A 20665-nucleotide genomic window follows, 5' to 3' on the forward strand; every position below is an offset into this window, starting at 1 on the left:
CAGCGAACCAGATGTAAAATTAGCATCTAGTTCACCTGAATCGGTCCGAACCGGCTGAATCCCACTTCTGGATCCAACACTTTAATCCTAAGAAATATGTTAACACACACACACTCACTACTACTACATTTTGAATTAGAATCAGAGTAGAGCTGGAAGGGACCTTGGAGGTCTTCTAATCTAGCCCCCTGCTCAAGAAGGAGATCTTATACCATTTCAGACAAGGGGCTGTCCAGTCTCTAGGCCTTGAATCATCTTAGTTGCTCTTCTTTGCACTGTTTCCAAAGTCTCTATGTCTTTTTTGTGATGTGGTGATCAAAACTGGATGCAGTATTCCAGGTGTGGTTTTACTAAGGCTTTACAAAGTGCTAGTAATGCTTCATGTGAGTTTGATTCTGTGCCTCTTGTTGATACAGCCAAGGATTGTATTAGCTTTTTTGGCTGCTGCCTCACACCCCTGGCTCATGTTTAAGCGGAGAAATTTGCTGGCAGAAGAATTAATCAGTCGAACACCTCTAAGACTTACGACCATTTTTCACACTTGCGACCACTGCATCATCCCCATGATCAAAATTCAGATGCTTGGCAACTGAGTCACATTTATGATGGTGGCAGTGTCCTAGGGTCACACATTCCGCTTTTGCGACTTTCTGACAAGCTAAGTCAATGGGGAAGTCAGATTCACTTAACAACTATGTGACTAACTTAACAGCTGCAGTGATTCACTTAACAACTCTGGCAAGAAAGGTCATAAAATGGGACACAATTCACTTAATAAATGTATTTCATTTTGTAAGCCGAGGACTACCTGTTATATGTATAAAAACGATTGTTCCTGTCTATCTATTGTATCGCAGTTCTCTTGATTATATGGTCAGTTTTTACAGGAAATTGTTTCACTTAGCAACAGAAAAGTTGGGCGCAATTGTGGTCATAAAACGAGGACTACCTGTTTACGTATAAAAATGATTGTACCTATGTTCTAGAGACGCGGTGGCTCAGTGGCTAAGATGCTGAGCTTGTCGATCAGAAAGGTCGGCAGTTCAGCGGTTTGAATCCCTAGCACCGCGTAATGGAGTGAGCTCCCGTGACTTGTCCCAGCTTCTGCCAACCTAGCAGTTCGAAAGCGCATAAAAAATGCAAGTAGAAAAATAGGAACCACCTTTGGTGGGAAGGGAACAATGTTCCGTGTGCCTTCGGGAGTTGAGTCATGCTGGCCACATGACCACGAAGAGGTCTTCGGACAGCATTGGCTCTTCGGCTTTGAAACGGAGATGAGCACCGCCCCCTAGAACCACTAGCACATATGCGCGAGGGGAACCTTTACCTTTACCTATGTTCTATCTATTGTACCTAAGTTCTCTTGATTAGCACATATGGTCAGCTTTTGTACCCAAAGCATATTTCACAGGATTTCTGCAGACTTCCAAATTCTACATAAATTCTGCAGAAATCAAAATTAGAACTTCAGTTTTCCGCCTTGACATTTCTAACTTCCTTGTACATTTGTAATGGTAATACTTACATTTAATCCTTCATATTTGGAAACATTTAACTCTTGCAAATTCATACACTGGCCTAAAAACAGGAAAAAAAATCTGTTCTATGAAACCAATCTCCAACTGGGCAGTGTGAGAGATATAAAACAATATAAATTTCCCTTACTGAAAAGTATGAGTAATCAAATTTGACCCGAGAAAGGTTTATATTACATTATTTAGAGGACGATCTATTTTAGGCATCAACAGTAGAAATTATTTAGTGTTAGTTATTTAAGGGTACTTACCATAAATTGGATACAGATTTAGCTTGGCTTAGAGAAAGAACAGCGAACGCCTATGCTATGCATTTTTTTCCCCTTGAGTGAATCTGCATATGTGTTCACTTAATTAAATCAATTGGAAAGAAGAAACACAACAGATTACTCCAACAAAGTGAGTGTTCTAACCTAGGCTTCCTGATACAGTAAAAAGCACACGCTTAGTCCCAAAAACACTCTTTTTATTTCAAAGGCTGTTCATTCAAAGCCCGTAATGAGTCACAGTTTGTAAAGAGTCCGACAGAAGTCTGCCAAAGTCTTTCGGGATGATAAGCACCCGCCTTTATCTTCCCTGAAACGTTGCCAAGGACCTAACTGGCAATTAGCTTGCAAGGCCACACAGAGCAAAGAATCAAAACAGAGCTTCAGAATTTAAACTGACCAGCACGAACAAAGTTGCTTCCTGCAAAGATTCATGGCCAATCACTGCCAAGCCTTACTCCCAAGTTGTCCCTTTTGTCTTAACTGTTCTTGCCTTCTGGCAGCTCTGCGCATGCGTGCACTGGGAACAGGCTCCCCCTGTTCTTCTGCCTCACTGATGTCAGACTCTGGAGGCTCTGGAGGCAGCACATAACTCCCAGATGGTCCTGGACCCCTCTCTGCCTCCAACACAGAGCCCTCATCCGAGCCTTCCCCAGACTCCAAGATTGGCCCATGTTCCTCCCCAACCTTCTCACTGTCCGACTCAGCTGCCAGCTCTGCGGGCCGCTGGCAGAGTACAACAGTGAGAAGATTTACCTTAAGCAGGGGGAAAAGAATTAAAGGGACCGGTTGCGTGGAGAGGGGTTTTTCCGTGGACAAAAGGGGGTATGGCTTTGTGTGCTCCCTGCATCCCATGGATGGAGCTTTGGCGGTTTGAGTAGAGTAGAGTAGAGTAGAGTAGAGTAGAGTAGAGTAGAGTAGAGTAGAGTAGAGTAGAGTAGAGTAGAGTAGAATAACAGAGTTGGAAGGGGCCTTAGAGGTCTTCTAGTCCAACCCCCAGCTTAGGCAGGAAACCCTAAACCACTTTAGACAAAATGGTTATCCAATCTCTTCTTAAATACATACACATGCATACATTGTGTTAGTGGCTAACACAACTGCCTAATATGTAATACAGCACAGGTTCAAATCCCAGTAAGGGTATGGCTAGCTGATTAGAGCTAAATAGCTTGAAATAGATCTATAGTAGTCTCCCTTTATTTATTTATCAGCACAAATGCAACACACACACACACACACACACACACACCTATATATATATATATGCCTTCTGAGAGAATGTTAAGTTGGGTACTTGAGAGACCGCCTGCTGCCAATTACCTCCAATAGACCGATCAGATCCCACAGATTAGGCCTCCTCTGAATTCCATCCGCCGGCCAATGCCGACTGGCGACTACCCGGAGGAGAGCCTTCTCTGTGGCTGCTCCGACCCTCTGGAACGAGCTCCCCGTGGAGATTCGAACCCTCACCACCCTCCAGGCCTTCCGCAAAGCCCTTAAAACCTAGCTGTTCCGACAGGCCTGGGGCTAAAGAGCTTTTGCCCCCCCCTCCTCGAATGGTATGGTTGTTGTGTGTTTTAAATTGTATTGTTATGTTCGTCTTTTTTATCCCCCTGTCTGTACCCCCTTCCCTGATTGAATTGTGAGCTGCCCTGAGTCCCCTTCGGGGAAAAGGGCGGCATATAAATGTAATAAATCCAATCCAATCCAATCCAAGTTATATAATACATACAGTCCTCAGCAATTGTCCAAACATTTATTACCATTTTTAAACTTTTATTATATTTGGGTGTATTTTTAACTTCTGCGGCACCCAGAGTCATTACGATTTGAGCAGCCATGTAAATTTGGTAAATCAATCAATCATGATTGCATTGCAGCTAGCTGCCATCTTAGCTCTGAGCACTGGGGGTGACAAATATGTGACGCCAGGAGCAATGGAAAACATATGTAATGTTTTAATTCTAGAAATGTTTTATATGATCCCAGTGGAAGACCATTCCGGTTATGACTCACTGCAGGGAAAATGAATGATTGATTGATCATAATGTATGTGGCATGAGCTCATCTGTTATTTCCTAATGTATACACACATTTTGGTATGTCATTTGCACTGTCACGTTTTTTATAAATGGAATTTGAAGTATAAAGTAGAGCCATTAAACTAAGGTGTCATGGAATCAGAGGGCTGGAAGGGACCTTGGAGGTCTTCTAGTCCAACCCCCTGCTCAAGGCAGGAGACCATATTCCTATCCTCGATAAATGGTTGTCCAATCTTTTCCGGAAAACCTCCTGCGATGGAGAACTCACAACTCACAACAAATTGCTCTCACTGTCTTCGTTTTAGATTGGATCTCTCTTTTAAGAAGCAGAAATTCTTCCTGTTCCTCCTTCTCTGGCCCTCAGGTGCTTTAAGTCAGTTCCCTCTTCACTACGTAAGATAAAGGTTTCCCTCGCTCATATGTGGTAGTCGTTCCCGACTCTAGGGAGCAGTGCTCATCTCCGTTTCAAAGCCGAAGAGGCAGTGCTGTCTGAAGACGTCTCCGTGGTCATGTGGCTGGCATGACTAAACACTGAAGGCACATGGAACGTTGTTGCCTTCCCACCAAAGGTGGTTCCTATTTTTCTACTTGCATTTTTACGTGCTTTCGAACTGCTAGGTTGGCAGAAGCTGGGACAAGTAACGGGAGCTCATTCCGTTACGTGGCACTAGGGATTCGAACCGCCGACCTTTCTGATCGACAAGCTCAGCGTCTTAGCCACTGAGCCACGGCATCTTCTCCACGACAGGGTTCACTGACAAATGCGCGCTTGACAAAAGCGCGCCGACAAAACCGTGGTGAGAAAACTGCGAGGTTGAAATCGCGCCGGCGAATGCACACATAAGCACGCCGACGAATGCACACATAAGCACGCCGACAAATGCGCGCCGATGAAAGCGTGCCATCAAAAAACAACGAAAACAACGTAATAACCCTAACCCTAACCGTTACCTTAACTTAAATTGTGCTTTTGTGGGCGCGGTTTTGTCGGCGCGTTGTTCTGGGCGCGTTTATGACATCGCGGTTAGCCACGGTTTTGTCGGCGCGCTATTGTCGTGCACCCATTTGTCGGGTCACGCCACGACAGCCCCTCAAATACTGGAAGAGTGCCGTTATAACACTCCTGGTCCTTCTCTTTGTTAAGACTAGACATGCCTAATTCCCTCAACCAATCGTCATACGATTTAGCCTCCAGGTCCTTATCTTCTTCATAGCTCTTCTCTGCACACTTTCTAAACATCTGTTTTTGTATTGTGGTGACCAGAACTCCCCCTTAAAGTCACGATCCTGCATTCATTATGCTGGATGTAATAGCTATACTTTTGGTTTCAATTTCTCCTGTCAACCTTCACCTCAGCATCTTTATAATATTCTGCATTTTCCCCCCCTAACAGAGAAATTTCGTATACCCCAGTTGTGCCTCCTTCACACAGAATCTCGGAAGTCAGATTTCAAAGGAACAGTCTTGCACTCTTCCAGCTGTCGTATAAAGCAATTGGGGGCCAGCTGGATGTCAGGATGCAAGTGGTTACTATTATAATATTACTTTTCTTCAGTCAAGTAGCTGATTTCAGGAAAGCAAGAAATGGAAATTCGAGGAAGAAAGGAAACAGCGCGAGGACGGGCCGCGTAGGAAAAGCATCTGGCTTAGTGAAGCGCTTTACCCCAAACCCTCCGTGCGACATCTACACTTACCAGTTTGAGAAATATTTAGATTGTCAAGGAAGGAAACTGACTTTTGTCTTGCCCGAGTGGCCGGACGATTTAAAGCACATGCTGTTAGCTCAAAACTCATTCCGTAAACTGAAGAGCAACATGTTCTCCAAATTCCAAAAACTGAAAAGTCTCGACTTGCAACAGAACCAGATATCGAAAATCGAGGATCAGGCGTTCTGGGGTTTGAACAAACTCACCACGCTGTTGCTACAGCACAACAAACTCAAGGTTTTGTCGGAGGAGGTGTTCATCTACATTCCCCTCTTGAGTTACTTGCGTCTGTACGACAACCCCTGGCACTGCGACTGTCAGATGGAATCGCTCGTCACGACACTGCAGCTTCCAAGGAACAGGAACTTGGCGAATTACGCCAAGTGCCTCCATCCGGAAGAAGTGAAAGGCCGAAAGCTCAAGGAGATACAAGTCGAACAGTTCTGCGGCGGCGACAAAGCAGATTTACCCCCAGCGCCCAAACCTGAAATTGCCAGGCCTGAATTTGACTCTTCGCTTTGTCACACGTATGTGTTTCCGGTAAAAACCCTGGACTGCCGGAAGAAAGGTTGGTACATGCCAGTTGCAGGGTATTTATTTATTTCCTTCTTAGGGTCCCAAAGGCAGGGGCGGGCTTCAAACATTTCAGCAACGGGTTCTCTGCCTGGTTGCTGGGTGGGCGTGGCCATGGCCTAATCAGCATCCTGCACCACGGTGGGGTGGGGTGGGAGTGTTTTCACTTTCCTCGAGCCTCTGGGAGGGCAAAAACTGCCTCCCCCAGGCTCCACAGGCCTTCTGGGAGGCCCGTTTTCCCCCTTCCCCGAGCCTCCGCGTGGGCCCTGCATTTACCTCACATCCAAAATGGGCCGCGTAGAGACTTCTGAGAGGGGAGGGGTGGGCGGGGCCAGCCAGGGGTGGGATTTGGAGGTTCTCCGATCCAGTCGTAATGTTAGCTATGGGTTCTCCCGAACCCAGGCGAACCTGTAGCAACCCACCTCTGCCCAAAGATCCTTTTTTTTTCGAGAGGCAACTGGACTTTCTGGTTTTTCTCTGAAGGCATTTTGCTTCTCATCCAAGAAGCTTCTTCTTGTTGTTACTTATTAGGACTTCAATGCTACTCTCGTTGTGTAAAAACTTTTTGAACATTGTCCCATCCAACTTTGCTAGTAGAATACAGAATGTAAAATATTTTTTTATGGGCCAAGTGTGATTGGACATACAAGGAATTTGTCTCTGGTGCAGAAGCTTTCAGTGGACATACAAACAACAAAGTAATGTGGTATAATCATAAGATACCAATAGGAGAAGGTATTCAGCCGGTTCGGACTGGTTTGGGTGACCTGGGGATAGGCCCGTCCACCCACCCCAGCTTCCGGGTTGCTTGTAGGACCAATTTTAGCCCTCCGGAGTGTTCATGAGCCCTCAAGAGACTTCCCTGAAGGCGCCAGAGAACTAAAAACCGCCCTATGAGCAAACCGAAATTCACTTCTGGTTTGCTTGTAGGGTCGTTCTTTGTCCTCCGGGGGCTTCAGGGAAGTGGTGGGTTTCAAAAATTGTTCGAATCTACTTTGTGGGTGTGGCCTCCCTTGTGGGAGTGGCTTGCCACCTATGTGACAGGATGGTAGTGGCTTGCCGCCCATGTGACCGGATATGAAGATGCCGACGACACTTGTCAGGACCACCTTAAATTACCTCACACACAGCACTGGCATGCATAAGAATATGATGCAAACTTGTTTTTTAAAAGGCATCTTTGGTTTGCGTTAAAACAACTTCAACACACGCAATGTTCTGATTGCACCACAAACGCAATAGTCATCCTTACCTTTCACAGAGGCACTGAGTTTTATAAACATGAGCATGATAGTGTAGAATAATCATATCCAAGGACCAGTGGTGGGTTTCAAAATTTTTTGGAACCTCTTCTGTAGGTGTGGCCTGCTTTCCGGGTCCACTGGTGGAACCTCTTCTAACGGGTTCGGAAGATTTGACAAACCGGTTCTACCGAATAGGTGCGAACTGGTAGGAATCCACCTCTGCTTCAGGGAAGCTCCTGAAGCCTCCAGAGGGTGTCCAAGCAGTTCGGGGGAGGCTGTTTTCACCCTCCCCAGGTCCTATAAAGCCTCTGGAGCCTGGGGAGGGCGAAAAATGGCTTTAAAAAAGGCTGAACTCAGCTTGCCAGCTTGCCAGTCCGCACATGCCACGTTTTCTAAGCCACACGCATGCTGTGCAAGCCATCCATGCGAGCACAGCGCATGCCTAGAAGATGCACACACTCACGAAGCGAGCCTGCAAGTGCGCTCACAGTCTCGGTGCGTGGCGAACCGGTGGTAAAAAAATTATGTGAAACCCACCTCTGGAGAAGATAATAGGAAAGATGAGAAGGATACTAGTAACACAGTCCTACTTCATGAGTAAATCTCTTTAGGCATTAAGACAATGCTGTGGGACTTAGGTGTTCAGCAGAGTGGTGGCACGAGGGAAAAAACTATTTGCAGGATATGGAACATCAAGTTTATAATGTAAATGTCTCCCTGATAATTGCTATTTTTTTTTCCTCTCAAGATTTAAGAAAAGTCCCAGGCAGTATATCTCCAGACACAGTTAAACTGGATCTTTCCAATAACAAAATCAATGTACTACGACCTAAGGAGTTTCAAGAAATCGATGACGTGAAGGTGTTAAATCTCAGTAGCAATGGACTAGTCCACATAGATCCAGGTAAGCAAACTTTCTGAACATCACAACCGTAATAGTTAGTCATCACTGCCTTTCATCTCTAATTTAATGATGCAACATTCCTTCATGATTTTTTTTTTAAATACACTTGATAGTTTTCTTATCGGTTAGGATCCAATATGTAAAATATCTTGTTGGAAATAGACAAGGTTTTGGAATAAATCTAAATTAATTCTTTAGATCAGTATTTTTCAAACTTGGGTGCTAAAATTTGCCGACTTCAAATCTCAGAATTCCTCAGGGGGGCTGCCAGTGGGGGGATTCTGAGATGGTTCAGGCATCTTAAAACTGCTTTAGACAGAGAGGTAAATCTAAACAAGATATATATTTCTAAATATATTTATACTTATAAATATGATTTGAGTCATAGTTCCTATCACACTGTATCCAACGTTCTTTCCAATTCAGACAACTTTGTGCTGTATGGAAGAGTTACCATATTTTTCACACTATAAGACGCATTTCCCCCACTCCATAAGTGGGTGGAAATGTCTTTGCATCTTAAGAGTGAATATTGTGGGGGGGGGAGGCGATTGGTGCACTGCCACCATTCGCCGCCGTCGGGGAACGCTGGAGCCTTTACTGCCAAGCAGCTGATTGGCGGTTGGATCGGCTTTCTGGAATACCACCTATCAGCTGTTCCAGAAGGTGGGGATCGCCGCCACTGCCACCGATCACCACCCCCGTCATTCGTCACTGCCAATCGCCAGCTGGGGCAACCGGCAGTGACCACCGGTGGCAGCAAATGGTGAATGGCTGTCTTCACACGCGAATGGCCATTTTGGGGGCCATTTTGGAGGGCGTTTTCAGGGTGATTTTTGGAAGTTTTTGAACCACTTTCAGGCCATTTTCTAGGCTGTTTTTGGCCCCAAACAGCCCCCAAAACCAGCCAAAAATGGCCTGGAAATAGCCTGCAAAACGGCCCCAAAAACAGCCAGGCCATTTTTAAGTTGTTTTCCAGCACCCTGGCGCCTGTGAAGACCAGCTGGTGGGCGCGCATATGCGTGCTGGAAACCAGAGGAGCAGCTGACAATGGGGCACATGGCATGCCCACAGAGAGGATTCTGTGTGCCACTTCTGGCACATGTGTGCCATAGGTTTGCCATTACAGCCTTATAGTGACTCCAGCTGCTGGGGCTTGTAAATCATAATTGTTGATTAACCCACAGATATTTAGGTTTTTGTAGCCTGAAACAAGATCTTGAAGCCACAATGACATACTAAGCCAAGTCAGGGAAAGTGTAGTACAACACCATGCAAAATATAAAATAATCTCAGAGATTTACACCCAGCCACCGTCTTTGATTCTGTCAGTTGCTGTCATTTCTGCTCCTTTCGCGAAAATCAGAATATTAACCGCCCTGTCTCGCTCTAAAGACATAAGACATAAACGCTGCCCGGTTTTTAATTCAAGAGAAAAGAAGCCGCTATGATTGGTATTATTGGTTGATTACCGCAAAAAATGCCGACTCTTCCCAGGAAATTTCAACCAGTGTGTGCAAACAGATACGCCGTTTATTTGTTATTTCTAATTGTTATTATTTTTTCATTGTTTTGAACAGCTGCTTTTGCAGGCCTCATCAATCTGGAAGAATTAGACCTCTCAAACAATTTCCTACAAAATATTGAATATGGCGTCCTGGAACATCTGTATTTTTTGAAAATACTGCGGCTTAAAGACAACCCTTGGAGATGTGACTATAACATCCATTATCTTTTCTACTGGCTGAACCATCACTACAACGTCCACTATAATGGCCTAGAATGCCGAAAACCTGAAGAATATAAAGGATGGCCGGTTAGAAAGTACGTCAAAAGTTATTTTGAGGAATGTCCCAAAGACAGGCTACCGATTTATCCCGACGTGTTTGAGGAAAACGAAACAGAAGAACCGACTCCAAAACATTCGGTCATTGTCAGAGTAATAGATTAATTGGCCCGCTAGTATCATCCAAACCTTTGTTGTTTTTTTATATATATAAGAGGAAGGATCATTTATATATTTTGATACTGTAATTGTGGTGTTTGTTCATGAGGGACTATCTGCTAAACTATTTTTCAGTACTAATCATGAGGCAGCATCATCCGATTACGTTGTTCTTTTATAAACGTGCTATTTTTAATTGGTTTGGGGTCGTTTTTGCCCTGTTTGGTAATCATCTATGAGAGGAAGCAGCTAAACCGCTTCTTGCGAAAACATAAACCTCTGGAAAAATGTGCAGTTTTTCCAAACATAATAATGTATGTTTACACAGTACAGGTAAAAGTCCTCAACTTACAAAAGTGACCGTTCGAAGTCACAACGTGGCGGCTGAGTGGTTAGAATGCCGTATTGCAGGATAACCCTGCCCACTGCCAGCAGTTCGATTCTCACCAGGTCAAAGTTGACTCAGCCCTCCATCCGTGTCGGTAAAATGAGGACCCAGGTTGTTGGCTGACGTATGACCACTTTTCACACTTACGACCGTTGCAGCATCCCCATGGACACGTGATTTATAGCTGGACACTTGGCAACTGGCTCATAGTTATGACGGTTGGAGTGTCCCGGGGTCAGGTGACCTTCTTTGCTGACCTTCTGGCCAGCAAAGTCAACGGGGAATCCAGGTTCACTTAACCACCGTTGCAAGAAAAATCGCAAAATGAGGCAAAACTCACTTAACAAATTTCTCACTTGGCCACACATCAATTCGGGGCTTAACTGGGGTCATACGTCGAGGATTACTTGTACTTCGGTGGTGGTTAGCCATCTAAAAAGGATACACGGCCCTTCCAAAATGCATAAAATCCTATGCAAGAATGCTAGGAAGGAGGTTGTGTTGAATTTCAGCATTTTGTTTAGTCCCTTAAAAGGGGGGGGGGGGATGACTACCTCAGAATCCATTTTTCTAGTCAAGTTCAACATATACTGTATTTTTCTGAGTATAAGACGCACCGGAGTATAAGAAGCACCAAGATTTTGAAGAGGCAAATTTTAAAGTTTTTGCGCTCTGCAGATCTCCCCAAAACTGCTCGTTTTTTGCAAAAATGGGTTCATTTTTTGTCAAAAACAGGGCATGCATAGCCTTTAGGAAGCTAGTAGAGTGTTCCTGGGGGGGGGGGGGCAAAAATGAGCAAAAAACAGCCCATTTTTCATGAAAACTGGCCCATTTTCTGTCAAGAAAAGGGCATGCATAGCCTTTAGAAGGCTTATAGAGTGCTCCTGGAGGCTGGGAGGGCAAAAACGAGCAAAAACCAGCCCGTTTTTTTGCTCATTTTTGCCCTCCCCAGCCCCCAGGGGCACTCTGGAAACCTAAAGGCCTATGCACATGCATTTTTGCAAAGGGGGCCAAAATGCTGCATTCAGTGACACACCCAGATTTTCACCCTCTTTTGTGGGAAAAGGTGCGTCTTATACTCTGAAAAATACAGTAGTTTTTCTCTCTTCTAAAGTTCCTCGAACCTTCTGTATTAGGAAATCAGAAATTATTTGAATGTTTTTACTTTTAAGCAGAACAGTTATCAGAAAGGCCAGAGTTAGCATAGGCAAATATTAATTCACCTGAGAGAAAAATAGAAGTCCATTAATAAATAAAACAATGGCTGTACATTTTACAGTCTTACTCATCTTCTTCATTTAACAACCCCCATAATCCTTTGTGGGATGGAGACTGGGCAACTGGATGGAGCTAGCAGAGTATTTACTGGCTGGATGCCTTTCCTGTTGCCAATGCAGAGTTTGGTTCAGCAGATATATTCTCATTGTGCCCAGAGAGAGAGAAATATCTGCCTCTACCTAGGATTGAACTCACAACCTCATGATTGTGAGGTGAGAGCCCCACCTCTAGGCCACCGCGCCACTCCATTTTACATTCCTACTGAACACAGATAAATACCTACAGTTGCCAAGCATCCAAGTTTTGATCACATGGCTACAGGGATGCTGCAACAGCCATGAGTATGAAAAAGGGTCATAGGTCACTTTACTCGGTGCTGTCGTAACTTTAAACAGTCACTAAATGAATAGTTGTATGGGTTATCTGTATTGGTCTTTAGCCGTTCTGTTTATTATGGACAAAACTGAGCGAAAACACGTGAAGGTGCAAATAATTATGAGAACAGCTAAAAGATATATACATATGATTTCCCTCCATGTGGTAAGTGATTTGAATAATTCTTTTCTACCGTTGACAAACTACCATATTTTTCGGACTATAAAACGCATCGGAGTATAAGATGCACCGGAGTATAAGACGCACCAAGATTTTGAAGAGGCAAATTTTAAAAAAAAGTTTTTGCGCTCTGCAGACCTCCCAAAAATGGCCCATTTTTTTTTTTTTTTTTTGCAAAAAAGGGGGCCTTTTTTTCAAAAAAAGGGCATGAATAGCCTTTAAGAGGCTTGTAGAGTGCTCCTGGGCTCCCCAAAAAACAAGCAAAAAATGGCCCGGTTTTTGTTAAAAAAAGGGCATGAATAGCCTTTAGGAAGCTTATAGAGTGCTCCTGGGGGCTGGGGGGCAAAATTGAGCAAAAAAGCCCCTTTTCGCTCATTTCTGTTCTCCCCAGCCCCCAGGAACTCTCTGGAAGCCTCCTAAAGGCTTTGCACAGCCATTTTGGTGAAGAGGCAAAAAAGTGCTGTATTCAGTGTATAAGATGCACCCAGATTTTCAGCCTCTTTTTTGAGGGAAAAAGGTGCATCTTATACTCCGAAAAAAATACGGTAAGTCAGACAAATTTAAAAAAAATAAAGGTGTATTTCAGTTGCAAATGAAGAATTGGGTTGTTGAAAAGCAAACTGTTCCAAACACCAGCTAGTTGTCCTTAAATGGGGATAGGAGAAATGGGAATATAAATACAGATGCAAATAGATGGGGAAGAAATGGAGGTAGTGACAGATTTTATTTTTCCTGGGCTCCAAGATCACCGCAGATGGGGACTGCAGCCAAGAAGTTAAAAGACGCTTGTGTTCTGAACTAGGCTTCCGGAGACAGTAAAAATCACATACTTAGTCCCCAAAACCCTCTTTTTATTTAAACGGCTGTGAATTACGTTCATTCACAGCTCATAATGAGTCACAAACAGTTTGTAAAGAGTCTGACAGAAGTCTGCCACAGTCTTTCAAGGTGAGGCTGATAAGCAACCACCTTTATCTTCCTTGAAACGCTGCCAGAGACCTAATTGCCAATTAGTTTTGCAAGAATAAATGGAGCACAGAGTCAAAACACAGCTTCAGAGTTTAAACCCATCCGAACGAACAAAGTTGTCTCCTACAAAGTTTCACATCCATTTGCTCCTCTTTTATTGGAGGGGGCCAATCATCTCCAAGTCTTACTCCCAAGTTGCCCCTTTTGTCTTAACTGTTTCTGCCTTCTGGCAGCTCTGTGCATGCGCACACTGGGAACAGGCTCCCCCTGTTCCTCTGCCTCACTGATGTCAAACTCTGGAGCAGTGGTGGGTTTCAAATTTTTTAGAACCTCTTCTGTGGGTGTGGCCTGCTTTGTGGGAGTGGCTTGTCAGCCATGTGACCAGGTAGAAGTGGCTTGCCAGCCATGTGACTGGGTGGGCGTGGCCAGCTTGTAAAATGTGGTGAAACTCACTTAACAATGCTCTTGCTTAGCAACCAAAATGTTGGCTCAGAAACTCTGGCATTTGAAGCACACAAGTCTTAAAGCTGTCAAGTTACAAGACCCTTGCACCCCTAACCCTTTAGAAAAAAATCCAAGGGGTGTTCAAACTTGACAGCTTTAAGACTTGTGGACTTCAACTCCCAGAATTCCTCCTCTCGCTCTTCATCTTGATGATGTGCGGACAGGCGGGAGGAGGGAGCTGGAACCGGTTCTAAACGGCACTGTAGATTTGTGGAACCTCTTCTATAGAAGAGGTTAGAACTGGCAGGAACCCACCCCTGCTCCGGGGGCTCCAGAGACAACACATAACTCCCAGATGGCTCTGGCCCCTTCTCTGCCTCCAACACAGAGCCCTCGTCCGAGCCTTCCCAGACTCCAGGACTGGCCCATGTTCCTCCCCAGCCTCCTCACTGTCCGAATCTGGCGGGCCACAACCCTCTGTTTCCCTATGCACACAGGTCAACCTACTCTACAAACTCATATTAAGCTGTGAAATCTTTCCACATGTATGCCAGATCTACCAGTACTGTCCACAGACACAGCAATCCAGATTTTACAAATTGGCTAGGCTGCTTTCTCAAAAAACAGCCAGTTTCCCCCCCGCCCCCGTTCCCTCCAATCCATGCAAAATCTGTGAGTAATGCGAGATTTGTTCCAACACAATCAGAATGACCCACTTAATCGCAGATCCTCAGGAGACTAATAATAAAGCCTACAGTATGCGAGAGCCGATGTTGACATAACAATCTCTTCCCCACCCTGTGTGTGTGTGTGTGTGTGTGTGTGTGTGTCACGCACTGCCTCCCAAACGCCGGAGGTTTTTCAGTAGTCTTGGCGTGGCTTAGTAGGGAATTGTAACGAGCAGGCCACAGGTAGAGAGGAGGGGCTGATTATATTCCCAGCTCCGGTTACTGGATTTAGCACCGTTATAAACACAGTTTGATCTCCTGCTGGTTGTGTGACGACGCCTCCATCTTTGCACGCAAAGTCAGGAAGCAACTTATTCCGTTCATACTCGGAGAGAAGAGACTCGGGGAGGGGGGGGTAAGGGGAGAGTGGATGCTTTAGATGGCTAAGGGTAGGGAACGCGCAGCAGTATAACCATTTCTTTTGGAAAAGAGCGGTGAAGTCCAGTCCATGGATTGAAAAGAAGCAGCACAGGACCCCAGCAAAAATTGTAGTGAGACTATAGGCAAGGCATTCGGTTTGGTCGCCACAATACAAAGGAGAGGATGAGGAGTGCAAGAGAAGAGCGACAAAGATGATTAGGGGACTGGAGGATAAAACATTCGAAGAACGGTTGCAGGAATTTGGTATGTCTAGACCAGGGGTCGTCAACCTTAAACATTCAAAGTGCCACAAAGGTCCTAACCGGAAGTGCCCTGTTCAATTCTGGAATCAAGCGGAAGTCCGGTTCCCTCACCATAGAGTCTCTTCCTAGCACAGCTTCCTTTTACCGACCGGACGTTCGGTTCCCCCACCATAGAGTCTCCTCCTGGCACAGCTTCCTTTTACCGACCGGAAGTCCAGTTCCCCCACTATAGAATCTCCTCCTAGCACAGCTTCCTTTTACCAACCGGAAGTCCAGTTCCCCCACCATAGAGTCTCCTCCTAGCAGTTTCCTTTTACCGACCGGAAGTCCAGTTCCCCCACTATAGAATCTCCTCCTAGCCCAGCTTCATTTTACCGATCGGAAGTCCAGTTCCCCCACCATAGAGTCTCCTCCTAGCAGTTTCCTTTTACCGACCATAAGTTCAGTTCCCCCACTAAAGAATCTCCTCCTAGCCCAGCTTCCTTTTACCAACCGGAAGTCCAGTTCCCCCACCATAGAGTCTCCTCCTAGCGCAGCATCCTTTTCCCTCTACTTGTCCTAACCGAAAGCCCTATCAATGGTTGAGCCGACCGGCGACAGGGAGCTGCAGCAGAGGGATGAAAGAGCCACATGCGGCTCCAGAGCTGCAAGTTACTGACCCTTGGTTTAGTCTATCACAAAGATGCTTTTTCAAGAGGCAGCTGGACTTTTTCTGGTTCTTTTTCCTTGAAGACGTTTCGCTTCTCATCCAAGAAGCGTCTTAGATGAGAAGCGAAACTTCTTCAAGGAAAAAACAAGGAAGTCCAGTTGCCTCTTGAAAAAGCCCTTTGGGACAACCATGACCTGGATGACTGAGAATCTCCATAGACATTTAGGTCTAGTCTAGTGAACAGAAGGACTATGAGTGACATGATAGCAGTGTTCTAACATTTGAGGGGCTGCCACAGAGATGGGCTGCTCCTGGTTCAGCCCAGTTCGTCCGAACCGATAGTAGAATTCAGGCCTGGGTTGCAGAATCGGCAGCGACCCAGGCCTGCCATGCCCCTGAACTGGTTCCCTCGCTATCCCGGGGCCACCGCCATTTTGGTTTTCAGTGACTGTGCATGTGCAGTTCACTGTAAATTGTTCTGTGCATGCGCAAAGCACAATTTACATTGAACAGCGCACGGGCGTGCAGCGTTGCACGCAGGTTGCAAACTGGTAGTAAAGCCGGCAGCAACCCACCCCTGGGCTGCTGCAAAGAAGAGGAGGGGGGGTCAACCTATTCTCCAAAACACCTGAGGGCAGGACAAGAAACAATGGACGGAAACTAATCAAGGAGAGAAGCAACGTAGAACTAAGGAGGAAATTTCCTGACAGTGAGAACAATTAATCAGTGGAACAACTTGCCTCCAGAAGTTGTGAATGCCCCAACACTGTTAGTCTTTAAGAAGATGTTGGACAGCCGTTCGTCTGAAAGGGTATATATGGTCTCCTGCTTGTCCCAATCTCGCTTTTAATTTCTTTGGTTTGAGCAGAGGTTGGACTAGAAAACCGGCAGAGTCCCTTCCAACTCTATTATTCTGTGCTCTGTAAGAGCTGCAGCAAAGGAGAACTTATTATTTTACATTACAGCATGTTCTGCTCGCTGACAGCTTGTGAGGAATTTAGTGGTCAAAGATCACTCTTAACCTTCAGGAGAGCCAAGGAATGCCCAGAGATTGAGAACAGAGCAAAAGTAGACAGGGCTGTTTGGGAGAAATGAGTGAGTCCTTTGTTGTTGTTTTGGAAAGAAAAAAATATATGCTTATTTTAGGATCTATAACAAAACTTTCATCTGCTTCCCATCGTAAAATGAACTATTCCCTTCAGCTGTTGATGTCAGAGTGGTCTTGACTTGGGAGGAGTCACGAAAAAGAGGCCACAGATTGTTCACCTGTGTTCTAAATGTATCAGCCAGAACTGGGTGCCTGGAACCAATCTGCTTCCTCCAATCCTTAAAAATTTAGCGTTTGTTTCATTTGCAAACTCAAAGCAAGTTACTTCATGTGGTTATATAAGTCATTTGTCTGTTTCTTAATGATAGGAGGGAGGGAGGGAAGAATGAAAAGCAAAAGAAAGGAATATGGAAAGAAGGAAGGAAAATAGGAAGGAAGGAAGGAAGGAAGGAAAAGGACTATAAAAAGAGGAAGGAAGGAAGGAAGGAAGGAAGGAAGGAAGGAAGGAAAAGCAAAAGAAAGGAATAAGGAATGAAGGAAGGGAAAGAAAAGGGACTATAAAAAGAGGAAGGAAGGAAAAGAAGGAAGGGAGGGGGGGAAAGGAAAGGGAAGGAAAAGGAATATAAAAAGAGGGAGGGAGGGAAAGGAAAAGAAAGGAATATGAAAGGAAGGAAGGGAGGGGAAAGAAGAGAGAGGGAGGAAAGGAGGGAGGAAAAAAGGGAAAAAGGAATATAAAAAGAGGAAGAAAGGATGGAAAGAAAAGCAAAAGAAAGGAATATGAAAAGAAGACAGGAAGGAAGGAAGGAAAAAAGGGAAGGAAGGAAGGGAAGGAAGGAAATGAAATTATGAAAAAAGGAAGGAAGGAAAGAAAGTAAAATGAAATACTCACCTATACCTTTAAAAGTAAGCCAGTGTAATCTAGCATAAGCACATCCATGAAAGTCCAACTGCAGCACATTAGTGTGCCACTTCTGCAAAATGCGTTGTGCCACATGATCGTTTATGACGTCCTTCACTTCAGAAAAATCAATCTGAAAAAAAAAAAAAAATAACACAACATTTCACCTACACAGTCATTAATGTTAAGAATGTTACCCGAAAAACATTCTAGCCGTTAAACCGATTGGGATTATTTCTTAAGTAACAGGCACGCCTCATTTAGCAACCGTTGGCAAATACAAGGGTAATAAACAATAATTTTAAAAAATCAGACCAACAGGTGCATTTATGATGAAATTTCACATTTACAAATGTCACAGGGCCAGCATGCAGGAGTGGGATTCAAAAATTTTAGCAACCGGTTCTCCGCACGGTTGTTGGGTGGGCGTGGCCATGGCCTACTCGGCCTCCTGCACCATAGCGGGGGCGGGGGGAGTTTTCACCTTCCCCAGGCCCCAGAGGTTTTCCTCGAGCCCCCGGGAGGACAAAAAGGGCCTCCCCCTGGGCTCCAGAGGCCCTCCGAAAGCCGGAAATTGGCACATTTCCGGACCCCTGGAACTTCCGGGAGGCCCGTTTTACGCCCCCCCTCCCGCGCCTCCACGTGGGCCCTGCACATACCTCGCATCCAAAAGAGGCCACATGGAGACTCTTGGGAGGGAGCAGGGACTGGCTGGCCCTGCCCACTCCACACATCCCCTCCCAGGAGTCTCCATGCGGATGCAACCGGTTCGGCAAACCAGATATAAAATTATCAACCGGTTCGCCTGAACCGATCTGAACCAGCCGTTGTGGTCATACGTTCAAAATTTGGGCCCTTGGTAATCATCATGTATTTATGACAGATGCAGCATCCTGGGGTCCATGTTCACCGTGAGTGAGCTCCCAGCTTCAAACAAGCAAAGTCAAGCGGGGAAGATAGATTCGCTTAGCAACCAGGGTGATTCACTTAACAACTCAACAGAAAAGATCATAAAATTGAGTGCGACTCACTCAACAACCACCTGGTTTAGCAATGGACGTTCCAATCCCAATTCTGGCTATAAGTAGAGGACAACCGATACTGCATGTTTAGGATGATGCAGGGGTGGGCTTCAAAAATTTTAGCAAGGGGTTCTCTGCCCGGTTGCTTGGTGGGTGTGGCCATGGTGGGCGTGGTCTAGTCAGCCTCCTGCAGTAGGGGGGCATTTTTGCCCTCCCTGCGCTCCAGACGCTTTCTTTGAGCCTCCGGGAGGGCGAAAATGGGTTGTTTCCGGCCTTCCCAAACTTCCAGTAGGCCTGTTTTTCGCCCTCCCAGAGCCTCCGAACGCACCCTGCACTTACCTGGATCCAAAACGGGCTGAGTGGGGACTCCTGGGAAGGGCAGGATGGGTGGGGCAAGCCAGGAGTGGGATTTGGGGGTTCTCCAAACCAGAGGTGGGTTCCTACCAGTTCGCACCTATTCGGTAGAACCGGTTCGTCAAATCTACCGAACCGGTTAGAAGAGGTTCCACCAGTGGACCCGGAAAGCAGGCCACACCTACAGAAGAGCTTCCAACTTTTTTTGAAACCCACCACTGGTCCTTGGATATGATTATTCTACACTATCATGCTCCTATTTATAAAACTCAGTGCCTCTGTGAAAGGTAAGGATGACTACTGCATTTGTGGCGCAATCAGAACATTGCGTGTGTTGAAGTTGTTTTAACGCAAACCAAAGATGCCTTTTAAAAAACACATTTGCATCATATTCTCATGCATGCCAGTGCTGTGTGTGAGGTAATTTAAGGTGGTTCTGACAAATGTCGTCGGTATCTCCATATCCGGTCACATGGGCGGCAAGCCACTCCCATCCGGTCACATGGGTGGCAAGCCACTCCCACAAAGGAGGCCACACCCACAGAGTAGGTTCGAACATTTTTTGAAACCCACCACTGGTCCTTGGATATGATTATTCTACACTATCATGCTCCTATTTATAAAACTCAGTGCCTCTGTGAAAGGTAAGGATGACTACTGCGTTTGTGGTGCAATCAGAACATTGCGTGTGTTGAAGTTGTTTTAACGCAAACCAAAGATGCCTTTTAGAAAACAAGTTTACATCATATTCTTATGCATGCCAGGACTGTGTGTGAGGTAATTTAAGGTGGTTCTGACAAGTGTCGTCGGCATCTTCATATCCGGTCACATGGGCGGCAAGCCACTCCCATCCGGTCACATGAGTGGCAAGCCACTCCCACAAAGGAGGCCACACCCATAGAGTAGGTTCGAACAATTTTTGAAACCCACCACTGCTCCAAACTGCACAGTACCTTAGCTACAAGTTCTCCCGAACCCCCTGGGACGATGTGTTCATTTAAAATGAATAGTTCATTTCTTCAGCTTTCCCCCAAAGGTTTTTAAATATATATATATATATATATATATATATATATATATATATATATATATATATATATATATATATATATATATATATATATATATATATATTGTTAACATTTCAAGAAACTCTACTTACGTTACTCCATACTGTGACCACTTGTGTCATTGCCTTCCAGCCTTGGCAAACCTGAGCACATCTAGCCAAGTCAACTAGGTTTAAGTAGCGGAAAATCTAAATTCGAAACAAAGAAGAATGTTAACGTGCGACAATATTCGTCTCTGAAAACACTCGGGATCTCCAAAGGTACTGCCATATTGAACAAAAAGAGTACTTTTCCGCAGCAACTTCTTAAAAGGCTGTTTTTTACAATTGACTCTTACTACCATTAGGGAATTGTATTAAGAGTGCTATAAAAATATTTGCCGGACTAATAAAATGAACGAGTCTGGGGTTTTTTTTGCTAGCA

General features: G+C 45.2%; 1 protein-coding gene across 1 annotated transcript in view; it reads left to right on the plus strand.

Annotated features, from left to right (window-relative positions):
• LRRC17 (leucine rich repeat containing 17) overlaps positions 1-10368 on the plus strand; it is a 32868-nt gene extending 22500 nt beyond the window's left edge. Inside the window, exons 2-4 of the mRNA XM_032221690.1 lie at positions 5238-6118; positions 8116-8271; positions 9852-10368. Of these exons, the coding sequence (XP_032077581.1) occupies positions 5238-6118; positions 8116-8271; positions 9852-10222 (1408 nt within the window). The 3' untranslated portion in view covers positions 10223-10368. The remainder of the gene's footprint in view (positions 1-5237; positions 6119-8115; positions 8272-9851) is intronic.
• The last annotated feature ends 10297 nt before the right edge of the window (positions 10369-20665 follow it).

Source organism: Thamnophis elegans, chromosome 7, assembly GCF_009769535.1.
Source record: "Thamnophis elegans isolate rThaEle1 chromosome 7, rThaEle1.pri, whole genome shotgun sequence".
Taxonomy (NCBI): Eukaryota; Metazoa; Chordata; class Lepidosauria; order Squamata; family Colubridae; genus Thamnophis; species Thamnophis elegans.